We start from the raw sequence: 21,740 nt of genomic DNA, 5'->3' as shown, positions 1-21,740 counted from the left end.
GGCAGACTACACACTGCAGAACAGCTCACCTAGCTGCCCTGACCTGCCAAGCCTGCATCATATACCAGTGCAGCAGAGCCCACGCCATTATGCCCCCAATCTCATGAACCACTGTCACCCATATAATGTTCTCAAAACACCTGCAGCATGGGCAGTTTACTGTCTGCCCTTTCCTGAAATGAATGGAGTTTCACATCAAGGACAGAGGTGCCTGCCAGGAATGCTCTCCCGTATAACCATGCAGAACTGAATCAATGCACATTTTAAGGTCCCTTGGAAAAATGCATGCATACAGGCACAGCCAGTCTCGCTTAGTTCCACTGATAGGATCAGAGCCAGCGTGCATGGAATAGCACGGTGGAATTCCTGCTCCCTGCCCTACTGCACTCTGTGACTGACACATGGTATGAGCGCTTGCCTGCATATGGTGCACTTGATCAGGCATTGCTGGCCATGCACCAAGACCAGGGTTACCTAGCCCTACCATCCACTTGCATCCAAATTTGAGAGGACAATGGATCAACAAAGTGTATCTTATTGATGATCTCTGTGAACGTGTGTGGCTCATGCTGGTTGTACTTGCCAACAATTGCACAGAAGTATTATAGTGCCATTCTTGGTGTTACAGACACCTCTAGAAACCGAGGTGATGGACTGTGTGGGATGTTTCAGTTGTGGTGACTAGGGTTAAGCAATTTAATCTCATGCTGAGGGTTCAGCATGAAAGTGCTTGCCATACAACCATTTATGCCAAAAATAGACAAGACTCTGTGGCCTGAAGAATCATTATTTTTATTTGGGGCATTCCTATTAAAACCTGTCACCTGGAATACACCAGAGCGAGCCATGGTTGAAATCAGGTTGGTCTGGAGCTAACTGCTCAATAACATAGCTCTTTTTGGAGGGTCTCCTTCTGAAGGGTCCCATCCAAGGAAAGTCTCTTAGTTTTCTGTGTCCTTTGTTTCAGGGCCCAATCTTGGCCATAACCTTGGCCACTGGTGAGATATGGAGGTGTCAGGATGGCTGTCTGAGTTTCCTCCAGAGAGAGGGCATTCACTTCCTAGGCGGACAGGATCCTAGGAGGATCTTGTTGAGGTGATAGAACAAGTATTTAGTAAGGGTTGTGCACAAGGGAGTGCTAGGTGATGTGCTTGGACAGGCTGGACCTGGTAGTGTACAAGCCTGGTGCATTCTTGTAGGCTGATGGTTGGACAAGGGCACAACTCATGTGAGCAGTCAGTTTGACCAAGATGGGCCACACAGGCTCAGGACCTTATGCCGTAAAGCCTCTCAGGCGAGACTGTCTTTTTATTTCATCTATGTGCAATGTCTAATTTGGTGAGGCATTTCTTCTGCATTGGTACCTTTAGGCACTACCCCCACACAAATGAGTGTCTATTAATAATGATAATATTTAATCAAAGAATCTTGTTCAAAGCCATATCTGTACATATAAAATAACAGATCAAGAAATGCAGATACTTCGTTAATTTCACTGAATACACACTATTGACCAGTAAAAAAAATACGCTTTTACATATACATGTCGCAAAAAGAAACATGGCTTCTCATATGAGCAATTACTGCCTGCGTACTGCAAGTGGCCTAACATACAGTAAAAATTTTAAAACAAAGCTTTAATTGTAGCTAAAAGAAGGAGATTAGTTTTGATTTGCTCCTTGATTGTTTTTGTAATTAATTTATCACTACTACAGCTATGCAATTATTAGTTTTTTAAATCATTCTGGACATTGAAGATACTAAAAAGTTCCCAAACCTATTAGAAATTAGCCTTTCTCACTACTTACCATACTTCAATATGTGAATGCTCTCCTGCTGAAGCAATTAAAAAAAATTAAAAAGACCAAGAGAGGCTTATATGTCTGAAAGTATTAATCAATTTTAGAAATTAACTACTCCCATGATCCTTAACTGCAGGATAAATCAGTTTCTTTAATAGTGGATGGCATATATATATATATATATTACATTTTATGCTGTAGATGAGTTTTTAACATGTCTTTATCTTACTTATCAGAGGGGGAAGAAGAGGGTCATCTCAAGCCTTTTCAGGGGCTGGATAATAGCAGACATATGAATCTGATTAGTATCTCTTCAAAGTCAGTAATATGGCTCTGCTGGGCTGTATAATGGACAGAGGCAAAAGGTCAAGTCCTAAGGGAAATGGTGTTACACTTTTTACAACCAGAATTTGATTATTTACAAGGTAGAAATAATTTACATTTTTACATTTGGCCTTATTTCACATATATTTCACAGTAAATTTCACTGAGAATTTCACCAAATTTTTTAAGAAGGTGGAAACAAAGCTGAGGAACAGCAGGGCGGTTTCAATGGGTAGGTTCCTCGGTGTGGAATGTATGAGGAGTAAATTCTATTTACTCTGTGCTGTCCCATACTTAAGCGCATTGGCAGAGTAAGTGGATTCTGGTTACAGTGTTGCTGGCTGGATATTAAAATTGCAGGAGTCAGGAAAAAAATATTTTTCAAAGCTTTAAATAAGAACTGAAACATTATTATCAAAGTAGCTGTGTTTTAGCTGTACTGGGTTTGCGTGGCAAGGTTTTGGTAGCAGGGGGGCAACAGGGGTGGCTTCTGTGAGAAGCTGACGGAAGCTTCTCCCATGCCCAATGGAGCCAATGCCAGCTGGCTCCAAGAGAGCCCTGCCACTGGCCAAGGCTGAGCCCATCAGCGACAGTGGTAGCACCTCTGGGATAACGTATTTCAGAAGGAGGAAAAAAAAAATAATAGGAGGAACAACAGTAACCAAGAGAGAGGAGTGAGACTATGTGAGACCAACAGCTCTGAAGCCCCCCCAGTCAGTGCAGAAGGAGGCAGGAGGGGCTCCAGGTGCCAGAGCAGATTCCCCTGCAGCCCACGGTGAAGCCCGTGGTGGGGCAGGCTGTGCCCCTCAGCCATGGAGCTCCACGGTGCAGTAGATCCCCACCTGCAGCCCCTGGAGGTCCATGGCAGAACAGATCCCCACCTGCAGCCCCTGGAGGTCCATGGCAGAACAGATCCCCACCTGCAGCCCATGGAGGTCCGTGGCAGAACAGATCCCCACCTGCAGCCCATGGAGGTCCGTGGCAGAACAGATCCCCACCTGCAGCCCCTGGAGGACCCCACGCCGGAGCAGGTGGATGCCCAGAGGGGGCTGTGACCCGTGGGAAGCCCAGGCTGGAGCCGGCTCCTGGCAGGACCTGTGTCCCCGTGGGCAGAGGAGCCCCGGCTGGGGCAGGTTTGCTGGCCGGGCTGGTGACCCCGCGGGGGACCCAGGCTGGAGCAGCCTGTGCCTGAAGGGCTGCGCCCCGTGGGAGGGAGCCCAGGCTGGGGCAGGGGCAGAGTGTGAGGAGCCTCCCCCTGCGCAGGAAGGAGCAGCAGAGACAGCGTGGGATGGACCGACCGCAGCCCCCACTGCCCGTCCTCTGCACCGCTGCGGGGAGGGGAGCGGGGAGAGAGATGGGGACTGAAGTTGAGCCTGGGGAGAAGGGAGGGGTGGGGGGAAGGTGTTTTAAGATGGAGTTTTTATTTCACGTTATACAACTCTGATTTGATTGGTAATAAATTAAGCTAATTTCCCCAGTCTGAATACATTTTGCTCATGACAGTAATGGGTGAGCGATCTCTCCCTGCCCTTACCTCAACCCTCGAGCCTTTCATTATATTTTCTCTCCCTTGTCCAGCTGAGGAGGGGAGTGATAGGGCAGCTTTGGTGGGCACCTGATGTCCAGCTGGGGTGAACCCACCAAAATAGCACATCATGACAAAGTCTGTTTGTTTATGCTATAGATCTAGAGTAATAAACAAAATTAAGTTTTCAGGTCCCAAACACTACAAGCCTGGAACCTTTCCAGAGCACGGCATGTCATTATGCTCTCTGTGGGACAGTACTTACCCTGCTGAGAGTAAGTGTTCCACACCAGTGTAGGAAGTGCCATGCTTTGGTCCTTTTCAGCAGCATCACTCTCTTGGATAAAACAGCCATGCAGAAAATCTGGAAGTGGTCCTCTAGCCGAGGCTCCTGGAGCTGCAGTAACTGAGATGCCAGTGAGATGTTTCTGAAAGATTAAAGATTTGAGAGGCCTGGTGCTGGGACCCAGGGCACCTCTACTCTATGCTTGGCTCTCATGTCACACAAGGCACTTGACACTAGCAATTTAGTGTGCCAGAGGGGTTCCGTCTGGGTGTGAGTTTTTGTTGCCTCTGTAGTACCAGGAGCCACGCAGCATGCACGCACCCCAGGGTGATGCTTGAGGTGCTTCCTCTGGTGGGATCTGAGGTTGACAGTGCACCCCAGTCTGTGTTCTGGTGCATGTGTTTGTGACATATGCCTGGCATCCTCCAGCACTTAGCTTCCTACACTTGTGGGTGTGCATGCCTAGGACCTGCAGCTGACATGAACCTTGCTGATGGCAAAGATGTAGGAGGGACCTCTGGTCCTGGAAACATGCTTACAGCCAATGAAGAACCTGTTTCCTGTACACACCAGTCAGTAATGTAGATCAGTGCTTCCCTGGTGTCTTCCACGTGATGCTAGCAAAAGTAGTTTTAGTCTGTATGTCTTAGTGTCTCCACCTCTGCAGTTCAGATATTATTACCTACCTCCTTGATAGGACACTTTGTGATCTAGTGATGAGAAGTACTATATAAGAGCCTTTTTTTATTTTTTGAGACATTCTACATTAATATTAAGTCTCAGTAACAAATAAACTAGTTCTTACTTTCAGTGGGAACTTAGTATATTACTCCAGTGGTTGTTAATTCTTCTAATAGTAGCTGTTCTCCTTCAAACCCTAAGCCATCATCTAATAGCATCCTGTGTTACATTTGTATATGTTAACATACCATTGGTTTACAGATAGATATAGTTTCTATAAGTTCATCTTGTCAGAAATCAGAAATTAGCTCCTTTTTTTAGACTTTACCCCTGCGTAATATTTTATTAAAAAGTTTGCCAAATGAGCTTTGCCTTCCTTGACAATGGAGTTTTTACCTAGTTTTAGAACTTAGAACATTCAACATGTACTATGCATGACTAATTCTGGTATGTAAGAGATGTGGTAAATGTTTTGAAAATTTAAATACAATCCTGGCCCTCAGTTTTGCAGGACGAATATTGGAAATATGACATAAATAATATTTCCAAGTGTTCAAAAACTGAGAAGGAAGATAAAACAAAACCAGTGTTCATTGCATGCAATTAATGAAATGAGCTAAGAAAACCATATATATATATATATATATATACACACATGCATCGTTACTATTCTTCCCATCAATTTCATTACTTTTGAGTCTGATTCTCTTGATTTCTGAGTCCCAGGATTGATATGACTGGAGTATTTTGTCCCTTTGAAATTTCCTGTTCCAAGTCAGAGTTGCACCACCTTTTTTTCTACTGTGTTTTTTTCCTTCAGACTATCAATCAATGTTTGAAGTGCAACATATTGTATATGTCACAGGAAAAGTGAAATGTGTTTTAACCACAAAATACAGTTGTTCCCGTGATGGAAAGCAGTCATCTCAAGCTTCTACAGATTTGTTCATCAGAGCTGAATATTAGTGCTATGGGTTGTTTTGTCCCTTCTCAGGAAAGTATTTGGCCTCAGCTGGTGTTGGTACATACAGTTTTTGGAAAGCCTTCAGCAAACTTGTCTGGCTTCCAGGTCTGGTTGGAGGCTCCAGCTTTCTTCATCTTCCCCAGCTGCTCAGTGTGCCAAGTGCTTTCTTTGGCAATTATCTAGAGCCTGAATTCATTTATTTTATTTTAAAAGCTTTATGGCAGCAGATACATGAACCAATAGGAAGCATCAGTCTAAAAATATTATCTACATGATTAGAAAGCATCTTACACCAAATTCTTTCCATTTCCTACACTGTTTTCTGTAGTAAGTGACCTAGATGTTTTGCCAGAAAGGAGAGGCTGTTTTATTTGTCACACTGACCAACGTTGTGGTGCTTCACAAGGGGCATGCTGTGAAGGAGGGAGGTGGGCTGCTGGTTCACCTCTGGGCTATTGCATACCAAGTGGAGAAATACTGTTCCTTCATAGAGGGGAATGGAAGAAACGGCTGTATTTGCTGGAGAAAGGGGAGGACAGGAGGAGGCGGGAGGGCTGGGAGCTGTGAGAGGGTGAGAGGAGAGCTGGCAGCCCTGCAGAACCATAGGACTGCTGAGAAGAACAATCCGGCACCAGAGACCACAGGAGGGACCTTCCCAAGGAGTCATGTGGCCACCAGGGAGGCTGTGCAGTGGTGGTTGAGCTGAAAAAGAGCTCAACAGAATGGCCCCAGCTGGCAGTGGGGAGATGTGTGTTAACTCTGTTTTGCTCATATTCTGTTTCATTTTGATTCAGGGGAGAATGGGCAGGTTAACAGAGGGCCATTTTCATTTTACTCTTTATACAGAAGAAACCTGATTTTTTTTTTCTTGATTTGAGCTTGAAGGCCTTTGCCACCTCTCTGAGATATTTCCTTCAAGGAGACATCTCAGCAGCTTCACTTCTGTGCTTTGGCTGCCTCACCATCCTGTCTCACCTGGAAACTCCCCTGCCTTGCTTTCTCCCCCATGTGTCTCAAGAGATGAAGGGCAGAGGAACTGATGAGACTGAGCAGTGATGAGCTGGGAGAGAGAGGGAGCAAAACACATCAGAAAGAAGGAGAGAGAGATAGCAACAGAGACATAAATAGTTCTGTTCTGCCCATACACTGCTGAGTAGATACGTTTTACCATGACAGAGAACCTATCACATGCCCTAAAAGGTGAATTAATAGCAGCAATAATAAACGTAAATGACCTGCAAGTTCCAATAGTATGTGTGGGTTCACCTTCAGGTAAATATTTTGGTGATTTTCTGCATTTTAACTTCCAGCTTTGGGAGCATGCAGGGGCACGTCAGATTCTCAAGCAGCCCAAGCACCTTGGCTAAATTTCTAGTTATATCTAGGATTGCTGCTAAATTCAATGTTCATTTAGTTGCAAAAACTGGAGTGTTCAGTCATATGAAGTTTGCATAATTTTGCAAATTATGATGTCTAACAAAGAAGCTATAGGCAGGAGTATTTCAATGAGTGAAGCCCATCTGATCAGTGCACTTTCACAGACTGTTTTGCATGTGGGGAACTTTCACTGTCAGAACACCCATCTCTTAGCTCACTTAAAGCTAAAGTAACTTCCATAAACTATTCATAGAGATAGTCTTATGCAACTACACATGCTCAAAAAAAACAGAGAAGTGGGAGGAAATGTCAGTCTGAGAGCATTCATTAAGATATTTAGTAATGGTTACTTCTAGTGATGGGTCAAAGGTAGCATCATTAACTTGAACCACATAAAAAATCTGTGCTAAATGTAATGAAAACAATATTTTTCAAACATGCTATTAAAGCAAGAGATCATACATAAGAGTGTTTGGGGTGGAAATTTAGCTGTATAAGATAGAAGGCTAGTATTTAAATCATCAGTATTTGTAAATACGTACTTTCAGGTTTTATCTTCCTCTTTTACAAGTCATTTTACCATGTATCAGCGTTTCCTTTTCTTTGCATTTATCACCTTTGTTTTCATTCTGCTGTGAATAGTGGTATTTATTGCCTGGGTCCTTGCGCTCAGTACATTTTTTTCAAGTAACTTCTAATGAAAGTCAAATTGATTCCCACAGTGTGGCCCCTGGAGAGTTTCTATACAGAAAGTCTGAATATGGCTATATATATGGGGTTTGCTTCCTGATTAGAAGCTGTAAGTGCAAAAAGCTGAAACAAAACTATGGTTTAGTAAATGAAAACTGCCAGTTCTGTCATGTTCAGGCTACCAGAGCTTTAGATTAATGCAATGTGCTTCACATACAGCTATTTGGCAGTTGCAGCTTCCTGTTAAGTATTGTGCCCCTCTGAAACATAGATTTTTAATGTTTATCAATTCTGACATGGCATGGGCCTCCTTTGCAGAATAATATGGAAGCTGCCATCATCTGATAGTCCTTTGCTGTTTACAGTTTAAATGGGGATGTTTAATTGCTTAATTGGGAGCTGTCAGTGAACAGCATTTTTGGTACGGAAGTCTTCACTTTTTATTTCAGCTTCTCTCTTCAGTCCTTCCTTGACCTTCCCTCTCTTTGGGTTCTAAGTTAATAAAAGTTTCCTCTGACATTGCACACAGAAAGGGAAGGAAATTACTAGGATTAAGGATTTTATTCTCTTTTACAGACTTCGATGCTGTACACATTTTGTGAATTCCCTCTTACTGTCTTTCCTTTGGAGTCAAATGTCCTCTGAGGCATTTGATAATTTTAGATCATCTAATAGGAATGTCAGACCCAAGGCATGTACCCCTCCAAGCATTTTGTGTAAGGCCAAGCAAGAATATCTTTATATAAAGGACATAATTTATAGCTCTTAAATTGAATAACTCACTAATACATCCTTTGAATCTAGCATATTCAGTGGAACAAGATTTAATGACAGGTTGGGACACAAGCTATGTTTAGTGCAGCGCAGTAGAAGCAAGTCAGTGGAGTAAAGCAGTCAGTCCTGAGGACTTAGCCCCACGCTGCAAACTTTGTGGTGCTTCAGTTTAGGTTTACTCCCATGGGCAAGTATCTTTTGCAGTTGGAGCACCGTTAGGCGGGCTCTGAGAGCATACATTCCCATTCGGACCATCATGCCCTCCCAGATCACTGCATAACATGAGTCCAGGCATGGTATATGGGTATGGTCTAGAGATATGCCTCAAAAATGCAGTCCTAAGCCCAAACTAAAATGTAAATGTAAGTGCATCACAGCTGCTGTATTTGTGAAATGTTACAAATGCATCAAATAACCAACAATGTGCATACAACCCTGGCTGACATTAGTGGAAGAAAGCAACAGAGGAGGATGAGAGAGCTCACAGCTCCTTTAGCTGCATACATGTCTGACTGATGTTCGGCACAAGTGAAGGATGCAAAATTGGTACCCAAAATGCCTCAATTTTCAACACAGTTTCTTACTCTTTTCAATGCCCTGCTATTGCTCAGAAGCAAGCCATGCATTTCATTGTCTCTGCACTCTCCTTTTACAGATAGACTTCATTCCTGCATTTCTGAGTAAATTCCTAAAGAATACCTTGTTTGGACTGGATCAGTAACAGTAATTCAAGACCTTGTTTACTAACTATGCTACTCAGCAGACTCCTTCCGATAGATTTGTCTTTAGGAGCCTTGTAGAATCACCAAATCACGTAGCAATTCGTGGAACAGTCTTCAGAGTAAGTGTTCTTTATTTGCCCACAGGAGCAGAACAAAGAAAATAGCACTAAAATACCAGAAAGTTAACGCACGTATTAATTATCCTTAAACCAATAGCTTTTCCGTGATCGCCTAGGTAAGTATTGCTTGTTTCAAAGCACCCCCTTGTGCAGGCACCGGGTAAGACAAGTTGTACAAGGCTCTTCTGGCACCCTGACAACCTTGGTCGCTTGGTCAAGATCTGCACTTTTCACATCACCCACCCTGCTTTGTCTGCCACACAGATCTTTTGTTTAAGGTTTCATGTTGGAAGACCTCCTGAGGCTTCAAACTGCGCTACTGAATCTGATCAAACTGGTTTAGTATGGATGGACGTAGTCTTCAAACAGTGGATTCCCTTTGTTGTCTGTTTAAATGCTAGAAAGATGAAATTCTCTGAAAATCTTGCATAACTGTGGGTAAAGCCCAATTGGACTTAACCAATCTAAATCTCCAAAGTAAGCCATTGTACAAAAAGAAGAAAGTCCATATACTGTCAGTAAGGTTTATATAGATACTAATCACAGTTGGTAAAAAAGCTGAAAAATTAAAGGCTCTAGACCTGAGTCTTCTGAAGTGACTAGTGATTTCAGTCATTTCATTCTGGCCTGTCCACCTTGAGATGACTTTATAGAAAACTAACTTTTAAAACCATATCTTTTTCTGGAATTCAAGCTTCTCTGGCAGAATCATTGATTGGGAACACAGATAGGAAAACTCACAAAGTCTTTACTAATTTTGGAAAATCTTGTCCATATTATGTAAAATTATTAACATTTAAAATTCTTTAAATAATGCTTTTGAAAGGAAAAAACATCAATTCAAAACCAGTGATAACTTTAAGTTTCACTTGTCTTAAATCTAACATCTACATCCATTGATTAGGCTATCTCTGTCAATGGCAATGTTCAGATGAGCCATCTCCTTGACAGAAATAGTACACTTCTATTGGGAAAATAAATCTGTTCCTTTTTGCTTTTTCAGACTTGAATGCTGAAGTTGTTTTGGAAATGTCCGGATTCGGGGTTACCCCAATTTTTTTCCTTTATTGCTTATGCTTTGTTTAATAAAGAATGAAGCATATTTTCTTTGAAGAGATTTCTGAATAATTCTTGGTGTCTCAGATATTAATTTGGTGATCATTTAATTGCATCACAAGAGCTATTGGGTGAGATTAAATTACACACAGATGAGAGAAGACAGTGCATTATAAAAAAGAAGCTGAGGGATCTGAAAGTGTTTCAAATGCTCCCCAAGGCACCCTACATTGTTCATGCTCCAGAGAACTGAGACAGCAGTGCCAAAATACCGCTTTATACAACAGTTTCAGGACAAAGACCCCTGATTTCACTACCTGCACAAGCTTTTTTCATTTGTAGGATACATATATATATATATCCTATTGACACCCACATTCCCTGTCTCCTTAATTCCTTGGTTCTCCCACTCCTTGGTTCTCCCACTTGGCCCGCATTTGATGTGTCCCTTCTCTCTTTCCTCCCATGGTGCACCATCCTGCTAGCAGAACCTCATCCCATGTTCCTGCTGCTCCCCATATTCACTGGCATCACGCTTCAAGCACTGCTGACAAGGCAGCAAAACAAATAGCTGATAAATTTGAGCACAGCATTCATTTCATATTGACACAACTCTTGTAGATTAACTCAGATATAGTGTTATGCAAATACCATTTCAGGTGCTAAGTGTCTAACAGACTAAGTACACACATGAAGTTTAGAATTTGGGAAGAGCGCACATTGTCTGTAAAAGGCAGTGGGTTTATATTTGTGAGCAGTGGGTGAAAAAAAAAATAATATTATAGGAGAGTCAGTTGTGCTACAAAGTGTTACCACACCAGATCTGAAGACAAAGCAAAACGTTAATGCATGAAACACAGATTTTAAGTTGTAATAAGTGCAGATTTGATGCAACTTTAACTGCAGAATTGCTGCTGCTGACTCCATAAAATACATACCATAAACAGCTGTTAATCTGTTCACTGTTTATCTTTTAACATTCATTTGTTTCGTAATCAGTTCCCATTCGGTCTACATATGGTACAGCATCCCTTTTATAGCAGCTGCATTTAATGAACATTTGGAGGCACAAAATTATTACAGAAATTATTGTTTAACTATTCTGCTGCATTTTTGTACCTGTCACCAAGGATGTTTGAATAAAAGTTAGAAAAAATGGTCATTACATTGAGAGTACGGAAGTTGTAGGTGCTCTGTCCTCTTCCTGAACTGATAAATTTGTAGTGGAAGTTTCTGTGACCATGCTTCACACTCTGTTCAGCTCCTTTAAGCAATTCATTTTCTCTATTTATACTGTCCATTCCCTTTTGTGATTCACTGACGTCAACATGTCAAATTTGATTCAGTCTTCAGTTTTAGAGACCTTTAGGTAATGCACTGAGAGAGTATTTTGCAGACCTGATAAACTGAGTGGATTTTGAGATTTTTAGAAAATGACAGTTAACAAGATTTAAAATTTTGTCAGGTATTCTCGTTAAATGTGGAGGTCACTGGTCATTAAAGCTGATTTGTATGAAGATAATTCCCTTCCGGAGTTCTTGTGTTTAAGTGTCATCTTAATTCCTTTTTCCCCAAAATCCTGATCTTGGTAACAAGACCATTTTATCATAGTAAATGTTCTCTGCTATTTATTCATGCTTCGGCTGTGTGCAGCGTCTTGGACTGAATGAATAAAAAAGAGCATATGCTTTTCTTTATAGGAAAGTATAGGTGAGAATATAGCTAGGTACTGAAACTTTGCTGGTGTTAGGGCATGATGACAAATAGGGCAGGCGTCCTTGGATTGGACAGTCCTTTGTCCTTGGTCAGTCTTTACTGGTGACCTTGACCTGCATCTGTTGTGAGGAGTCTGCGAGTCTGTCAAGTACAGCAGTGGGCAGAGGAGAAGGGCTGTTCATTAAAACTGACTGCTTGGATCGTGTGCCGTTCCAGAGAAGGGAAATTTCCAGTCAGTTCTACCAGATTCATCCACAATGCCAGGTGGGTTGGGGATTCGATTAAAGAATGAAGCAAGTAATTGTCTAAATGTGCTGAGCATTTTACAGATTTGCACAGTGTAAATATTTTGGATGTATTTTTTTTCAGATGGTTGATTAATTAAAATAGCTGCAAGTGGGTTTGATATTTGTCACCAGGCAGGTAACTACATCAATCATAGAATGGGTTGGGTTGGAAGGGACCTTAAATATCATCTAGTTGCAACACCCCTGCCATAGGCAGGGACACCTTCCATTAGATGTGTTAAATTGGCATTGTGTGTGAAAATGCTCAGCTGGGAGAAATATTTGAATGATGAAAGGGTGTTTTAGAAAGGATTTCAAGTATTTCTGCAAGGCATCTTCATTGAAAAAGACTTTGTTGTGACAGAAACGTGCTTGTTTCTAAATTTAACCCTACTAACAATTTACCACCTTCTTTTTGTGTGTGTTTCTTTTTCTCTTCCAGTGCCACCTTGGGCCTTAATAGCCATAGCCATAGTTGCAGTCCTATTAATCCTTACCTGCTGCTTCTGTCTCTGTAAGAAGTGCTTGTTCAAAAAGAAGAACAAGAAGAAGGGAAAGGAGAAGGGAGGGAAGAATGCTATTAACATGAAAGATGTTAAAGATTTAGGGAAAACCATGAAAGACCAGGTAAAGTACCTTTCCTTTTCTTGAACTCTTGAGTAGCATTTGAAGGTTTGTTTGGTGTGTCTAGAAAAAGTTCTGCTTCATGCCTCAGTAGTGGCTCTGTGAAGAGGGAACATTGGCAGCATCTTCTCAGTGGTATCACAAAAGATGAATCTGGGTGTCGCATCACTGATGAAGCTGTCAGCCAGTTTCCTTACTCTGCTAAAAAAAATGTGCAGGCATGTAATGACTCATCTGGAGGGAGCAAGTTTATTGAGAGTATCTTGGATGTCCCAAAAATGAACCAAATGTGTGCAATTTTCACTGTCCGTTTTTTAAAGATTTTTACCGGGACCTAGTACAGTGCTTGTGTATCTTTCTAGCACTATTTCTGACGATACATCATAAACAAAGTATCTCTGAACTCTAAATCTCTTTTTACACAAAAGCAAAAGTTCAGCAGAGCTAGAAACAACAGTATAGAAGAAAAAACAGGAAGCATAGAAACGATGGAAAACAAGCAAAAAGGAAGAGCACAGGGATGTTCAACACAGTGATGGTGGGAAAATTCATTTTGTACTAGGGAGGAGGAGATTAAGTATAACAGGGCATACTTGTAGCTGTAAGTCAACTGAGTAATGTGGAGGAAAAGATTAGCATAGTGCCCTTTGAGCAGCATCATTTTCATAAGGGCAGAAAAACTTGCCCTTCAGATCTGCTTCATGCAAGAGAAGCAGAAGGTTGCAGGACCTAATTCTCAGGGCCATAGGCTCGACTAATCATAGAATCATTTAGGTTGTAAAACACCTTTAAGATTGAGTCCAACTGTTGACTTAGCACTGCCAAGTCCACCACTAAACCATGTCCTTAAGTGCCATGTTTACGTGTCTTTTAAATACCTCCAGGGATGATGACTCAACTGCTTCCCTGGGCAGCCTATTCTAATGCTTGACAACCCTTTTGGTGAATAATTTTTTCCTAATGTGCAATCTAAACCTCTCCTAAATATGATCCTGAAAGAAAATAAAACTCAGGGTTTTAGTATTGTTCTTCCTGGAGCAAACTGTTGGGAATAAGCAGAAAAATGGGGAAACGAATGTGAAGTATCCATGTGTCCTCACTGTATTGCCAGATTTCCCAAGCTAAGACAATGGGCTTTATTTTTCAAACAGAAACTGCTGAAGAAATTTAGAGAATTGCTTGACCAAACCTCTTCAGTACGAGTCAATAACTCTGAAGTGGTTGCATGTTCAAGTCTGTACCCCCAAGACCCCTAGTGAGGTTGAGCCAGAGCAGTCCAGGACCACTTATTCAGCCAAAGACAGAAGATAATGGTCAGGAATGAGCAGTTCCTTCCACAAGTTGGGATCTAGTGTAGAAGAAAGCTGGGCTGAAGGCAGGTTGATTAGAAGTACAAGCCAAAGCTGGGAACCCGAAGACTAGGCCCAGTTGTCGGGAGCAAGATCCAAGAAAAGAAGCCTAGAGCACAGTAGCTATAAGGCCCATGGAGCAGTCCACAACAAGTGGTGAGATGCCACTGTACAGTAATGGAGCAGCCACCAATGTGACTCATCAGCCAGTCTTAAGAGTCCTGGAACAGGTTAGCATGCTTCTCCAGGCATGTAAGGTGTGATAGGGGAAGAGCAAAATCGGGGGAGTGGATGAGGAAACCTTACAAGTCTGATGACTAGCTGCAACTGGATCACAAGTGGAATCTGAAAGGAGCTCAAATAAGGGGAGGAAAATAATGGGTAAATTTCAAAGGTACAGAGCTATCAGAGCTATTTCCAATTTCCATTATCAGACCAGAGGACAGTTTTTGTTGTTCTTGCTCAGTAGACAATATGGAAAGAAAATAACTGAAGATCCAGCTGTTTTATTCTTGGTCGTGCTACTCAATTGCAGTAGCCACTACTAAAATGTTGATTCATTATAGTAGTTAACTTTTCTAGCCTACACACTACACCAAGTGCATAGACTTTTACACAAAGTAAACCTTGGCAAAATTCATTACTTTCAAGTGTATGTATCAACATTTTATAGTGGCCACTGTACACAGTGTCATTATGTGAGTGATAAAGGAAAGAGTGAGACTTCATCTGACAGTCTGTTTTGGTTCTCAGACCTTAAGTACACATTCCATGCTTACAGCTAATGAAGTTCACACCAGTTGCCCATTCTAGGTGTACTTACGTGTCTACATGCTAGTAGGCAATACAAAGCAGATTTCTCTACAGCCATCCCAGATTGCCTTGCTGCAACTAACAGTCCTGCACAGACACAAAGAGTAAACAGCTGGAGATCCTTGCATCCACATTGCAAGTGGAGCACTTCAGATTGTGCCCTGGTGCACAGCTTCAGCCTTGGTTCCACCTGGAGAGAAGATGCTTCATGTGCCACACTGGTGTATTGGAGTGCATGACACCAACACAAGACAAATTCACACCCCAAAACAGCATCATCAGTACAGAAGATCACTAACGTAGATGCAGCTATTCCAAGGATAGAAAGATTAGTGAGGCCAAGCTCAAAAAACAACAGAGCAGAAATTTTGAGTTCTCCCTTGAAAAAGATTTTATGCTGATTTTGTTTTCTCTGCATGATGAATGTGAAACAAACCCTTTTTCTTTAAGCACTTTGATTTACCATTCATAGATTCTCTGTATTTGATTTATAGACTTGGTTCTGGGCTATTAATATTAAGTAATTGTGAGATACTTCCCCCTCAGCAACGCATGGAAAATCAGATCATCAATTGTTGGGTTACCCTGGGCTACTGTTAGCCAACTGCTCCCATTGAACCAAAAATAATTTGGAAGAACTGTTTGATTATGCTCCTGAGAAAATTCCTTGAAATGTTTGTTATGTTCTACCAACGATAACAAACCTAATACTTTGTTGTAGGGCAAATAATGTGCAACTTGTTGATTGATATTTATGTGGAATTTGTTCCATATCATGTAAGGCCTGTGTTGTATTTACAATATATTATTAAGTGTTTTTGATTATATTCATTAGGACCTGGATAAATGACCATGGATTCTTGGAAAATCAATATTTTAAATGCAAAAATTACATTATGTAATTAATACTGAGTTTCATTTCTATCTTTCTCATTGGAAAATTTGATAAAATTCTGAGTCCTGCATTTCTTGTCTGCAAAGAGGGCTCAAACTTTGACATGTTGCACAGATAGGTATTTTAAGATCATTGCATTCAAAATATTCTGCATAGTAATTTAAACATACTTCTGCCCAAACATTTTGGGATTACCTGATCTAAAACTAATATATTTTGTTTTGCACAGTTAAACCTAAGGATGGTAAATTCTCAGTTCATGTCAGTGTCAGACCTTTAATAAGTGGATGGATCACCGACTCTCCAAACAAGCTTCTGCTTCACTGTCTGGGATTTCAAAAGCAGGCTACTTAAATTAACCCCTTAAATTCATACCTAGCAGTCTAGTCTGATAGCGTATAGGTTTTAAGTCCTTGGCACGCAGCAACTTTTATCAACTTAATTCCTAATTCTTGAAATTTTTTTCTGTCTTTTTTTTGTCTGTATGACTGATTGTTTATTCTAACAGTTTAATCTTGAATTCTAAGTGCAAATTTTAATACACATAGCTGAACTCAATGCAATGCTAGATGTAGAATATTTCAGTCAAGAGAACTGAACCACTTCAGAGGCTCTAGCATAAAACAGAAAGGCAAATAATAAGAATGCCTTTTAGCTCTTTAAAGAAGCAAATTTTAACATTAAAAAAAAGTTATTGAAGATTAAGATGTAAATCTAATGCCATTATAAAGGGCAATGTACTGTACCAAATATCTAAAAAACCCAAAAAGCTTAGTTCAGTCATTGTTAGGCCTGAACCTGCAAGTGCTAATTACCTTCTGCATTCAGCTGAGAGTGCATAATAACAGTTGATAGGCACTTGGCATCTTGCAGGATCCTAGCTTTCTAGGTACACAAAACTTGAAAGGGAGTAGCATTTGGTAAATTGAAAGCGTCAGCTTCTGGAAGTATAATTTCCATCTTAGTCTGTTTTTTTGTTTGTCAAAGAGAACTTCTGACATACATGTATGCACGCTGACCTGCACATCCATGCCAAATCATTATAGAGCCATATAGCTTGACACATTTAAAGATCCTTTTGACATACTCAGTCAGCTCAACAGTCACACGTTACAGAAAGTGGAATAAAATTTTGGTCTCTATTTTCACATATATTCACAAATATTCTATTTGTGCTTCAAAATGTTCACTTTCCTGAACAGAACTTAAAATGAGAAACTTCTTATGAAATAAAAGGGATTATGAGCAAATGTAGTTGAGGTAAAGTGGGACATGAGTTGAAAATGAGATTAGGATTTCAGTCTTGAAACCCATTTCCATGGCAGGCAATGCTTACTTTTTCAAGTAGAGTATACAGCTCCACAAAGGGCCACTGAGAGGACTGGAATTACTCTAGGGGAGGCAAATTGTTAATGAATGTACTATGGTAAAAAGGTCATTTCTCCATGGTTTTAACTAATGTTTGTGTGTGGATGTTTTAATTTTTATTTCTTCCTTCTATGTCCTCCTTGTCTATGTTGTGTCTCATGACTGTTCTGGATTGTCACTTGCGGTAGGTTTATTTTGCTATTTGAACGCACCTAGTCTAAAGCTCTGATACATATAGTCTTCTGACAGCTCTGGCTCCTTAGCTGAGATTTGTATGTAGTAGATTTGATACACACATCAAGAGGCTGAACTAAATTGATTGAGGTTTTTTTTGGTTGGGTATATATTTGGGGGGAGGCTGGAGGAGGATGAAAGAAAAGAGGTTGTCACTCTTTCTGTAGTTAAAATATTAAGTCAAACTGTACTAGAAAGCTCGAGTTTAAAATTCGTAGGCACATAAAAATACCTTGCTAATTTTCTTTTCTTTTTGTATAAATGTCACCATATCAAAAATAGACAAAAGCAGTGCGTATTTTTAATGTCTTAGTTTCTAAGTGTTGCTAAAATGATCGGTACCTCATGAAACTTGCTGTGAGCTCTCACATCATCTTGGTACAGTGCCCATGCTTTACATTCTTAGTGCTCCATATCAAACTCTTCAGTGGTCTTACTCCAGACTTCTGTTGGTGCAACGGAATGACAACTAGCACCATTGCAGTGTTCATCTTTACAATTTTCCAGTCTCTGCTAATGCCCCTGGTGGCTCCCATTTATTTTTTTCTTTAGGAAAAAAAAAAAAAAAAAAGCCTCCAAACACCCAGCTCCAGAGACACTATAATAGCTGATGATTTATTGGGTCTGAATTTAATGCATTGGTACAGCGAAATTCTTGCTTAAGCTCAGCCTGTGGGCTGAGGAAAGGAATAAACATAATTATTTCAGTCATCAACAGCAGCACTGAAAAGTTACTAAAATTTAGCCATGTTGCTCAGAGAATAGTTGTTATTGTGGTCCGAACATTTTATTAGGTCACAAAGCATTTGTGGAGGAGATTTAATAGCTCAGTCCTTTCTCGTTGCATGAGGATAAAACACTGTCACTACTGAAAGATTTTTGGCTTACAATGAATGTGTCTGCTAGGTGAAATAGGAGGTTTGGGATCAGATATATGTACTACACCCTAGAGTATGAGGAGTATATTTTTGGCTCTGCTACTGACTTACCATGGCCTTCAGTCAGCCACCTGACTTCTCTGTATGTTTGGTTTCCCTTTACATAGGCCTTCTTGTTACATTGGGATTATGTACTAACTTGAACAGAATATTCTGATCAATGTTCATCAATAGATAATAATATTAATAAATTGATAATCAGTACTAGGTAGTAATATTAATAAATAGCAATGAAACATTGGGGTGTTATAAAGTAAGATGATATTGAGAGCTGCAATTGCACGTAACTGAACTTCAACGTATAATGGTTTTCTTAGATTATTTCACCTTACGATTTCAGCTGTTGAACAGCAAATGCCCTTGCCCTCATGGAGACAAAATGCTGAAGGAACAAGTTTTTTAATGTTAGATGTCTGGAAATATTTCAAAGTAGTGTGTGGTGACCTGGCACCACGAAGGTGATAGACAAAATGAAGTCAATAAAATCCACACTGACATCCAGAGAGCCTAAATTTCACTCAAAGGAACCCAAGTCTATTTCCAGAAGTAATCCAAGACGATCTTTTTGAGAGACAGGAGGTCTGTTGCTGGCAACGTCTTTTCTTCTGCAGTGTTTACTCGTGTGCTTGTTTGTTTTCCTAGTTGAATGCCTAGAGAATAGTGAGTGTATTTATTCCACGGTGCCACCTGTCTTGGTCTTAGCATGCCAATTCCCATTTCTTGGCATCTTCAGCCCATGGTGACATTAATGCTTGCCGTGGCTTATCCACAATGCAGTGAGACATCCTAATTCACACTCAGAAAGCCAGCATGTGCTGCAGAGACATTACAGTGTAGAAAATTAGTCAGAAACAATGGGGACAAGTCTCTTAGAAAACAAGCCCAGTAAATATACTGTGGCAGTAAAAATAAATTGACTGGGTCCCATTTGTACATTAAATCAACCTCAGGCTTGACCAATTGTCCTGCTTTTTCACCTGCCTCAGAATAGAACTGTGCAGGGTGCATAAAACTTCCTGAAAAGTGTGAAAATAACATGTTTATGAAGATACAATGCTATAGAAGAGTGTGTTCTGCAGGGTTTTCCACAAAACTCTTTTGTAACTTAGATTTATATTAGACTTCAGAACCCTGAAAATATGGAAGCAACAGCTGTGAGCCACAAGGCTGGGCATATTTACATTCCTGTCTCTTCCTCTCAGCCACTCCCAAGAAGACATAGGCGCTTGCTTTGCATGCTTCCAGAGTTTATTTTTTCTCCTTTTTAAAAAATATATTTCCTGTAAAATAATTCAATTATCACTTTTATTATAACCTTTTATACTCTTAGGATGATATGAAGATACATCTCTGACCCATTTTCTTACATGTCTTGTTTGCTATTCTGAAAGTCATGCCACTGGAAGCTTCTGTTGTCAAGGTCGTTTCTTTCTTGTGTCCTCTTGATTAACAGACCAAATTTTGAATTCTTTGTTCAAGACCAGAATCTCCAGGTTCCTAATGAACGGTGTCTAGGAAGTACTCAATTATTCCCTAAATTAAGTGATTTGAATTACACTGTTGAGACATTTACCTATATCCACTGATTATATGGAGAGCTAAACTCTTACACAGAGTACCTGAAGTTAGTGGGTATGAATAACCTACAACAGGAACAGCGGTTCATATCAATGAGCTATACATTTCAAACCCCACTGGGAATAATTAATTTAATTAATTTTTTTTGCTTTTTAAGCAAAGACATTTATTCTTTACAAAATGATGAATAATAAACATGAATAACAACATAAACCTCAAGCGTGAGAATATTGGATACTTGATAAAGTCCTATTTAGAGGATGGTCAGAGGGTGACCTTACCTCTTTCTAAGCAGCGGAGTCAAAAGAGCAGGTCTTTGCCAACTTTTTCTCTACAGATCTATGTGGCGCCCAATAAATCATGTCTGGTTATATTTAGGTTAATTTTCACAGTTCAGTAGATGTAGTCCTAATTATATAGTATGACAAATTTTTCAAAGAGAAATAAATGTGGTACGCTGTGCAGTCCTCCCATGTTGAGGAGCCAGCTCTGTCCCAAAGCATGCTTCCATCTGGTCCACTGCCATTCATCTGGGGAGGATGAAGAACAATTGGTTGAGCAGCATGCACTGGCCAAGCAGCCTAAAGCGGACTCCTACTCACAGCCTGCTGCTTAGTGCAACCAAGCACTGCCATATGGGAAGCGGGGGCAGAGCACGCTAGTGTACTTGGAAGGGTGCTTACTTCTTTTAGTTCATGCACCTGGGCCCTGCATTCAAAGCAAAACCTTGACCCACAGGGTGAACTTAGAGGCTCCCAGGCTGAGATCAGCTGTATATTTTTCCAGGAAACAAACACTGACTCCAAGAAAACAGGTTGATTTGGGGGCTTAACAGCTCCAACTTGAATGTGTATATTCATATTTTACATTGAACACCTCCAGCACTTGCTGTATTCTACTGTTGCACCAGAATAAATTGGTATTTTAGTACCCAAACAATTCAGTGAGCTCTTAAGGTGAACATGATGACCTCATGTCACAGAGCTCCTAAAGAAAGAAAGCCTTTTGAATAACCCAACAGACTGTTTAAAACCTGGATAACAAGCAAGGAAGTAATGTCGAGGCATAGCATGCTGAACACAGCAGGGTCTTGCTCATTCTGTGCATCGGTGTGGCCCGCTGCTGGTGTGTGAGGCCAACACTCTTACAGCAGTAATGGCAAAGTACATTTCACAATGGCCTAAGCCTGGCTCAGCCACTGGAAACCCATGCAGAACATGCTCTTTAAATTAATTCATGGAGAGAAAGCAGATGCTGAATGAATGAAATGTTGCCTTTCCTTCTGAGGGACTCTGATAGAGAATCTGGTGCAGTTGCAGGCTTTTCTGCTTTCTGATAGGGAATCAGCCAGCAATTTTTAAAGGCTTTTCTTTTCCCATGGGATAAAAATTGGCCAGGTCAGAATTATGGTGTTCTTGAATGTGAAAGAAATTGATAAGAGGTGCACCACCATTAGTGGAAATGCAGCCATTCCTATGTGTGGAGGAAAAATTGCCTTTCTGATAAATTCATTGTTGGACATGGCACAGAACATTCTTGCTACAAAATCACATTGTTTTCTTCCATTCAGCTCAGCAGGCATTGCACAAGCCTGAGGACTGGGCATTATTCACACGTT

The 21,740-nt window shown here is 40.7% G+C and overlaps 1 protein-coding gene across 4 annotated transcripts in view; it reads left to right on the top strand.

Annotated features, from left to right (window-relative positions):
- The window catches only part of SYT1 (synaptotagmin 1), a 357,409-nt gene that overhangs the window by 249,296 nt on the left and 86,373 nt on the right, over positions 1-21,740 (top strand). For all 4 annotated transcript variants that reach the window (XM_056340298.1, XM_056340294.1, XM_056340296.1 and 1 more), the window contains one exon: positions 12,766-12,950. In XM_056340298.1, coding sequence (XP_056196273.1) covers positions 12,766-12,950 — 185 coding nt within the window. The remainder of the gene's footprint in view (positions 1-12,765; positions 12,951-21,740) is intronic.

Source organism: Falco biarmicus, chromosome 5, assembly GCF_023638135.1.
Source record: "Falco biarmicus isolate bFalBia1 chromosome 5, bFalBia1.pri, whole genome shotgun sequence".
Taxonomy (NCBI): Eukaryota; Metazoa; Chordata; class Aves; order Falconiformes; family Falconidae; genus Falco; species Falco biarmicus.
Note: the sequence above shows the minus strand (reverse complement) of the source record. Positions and strands in the feature narration are given on the sequence as shown.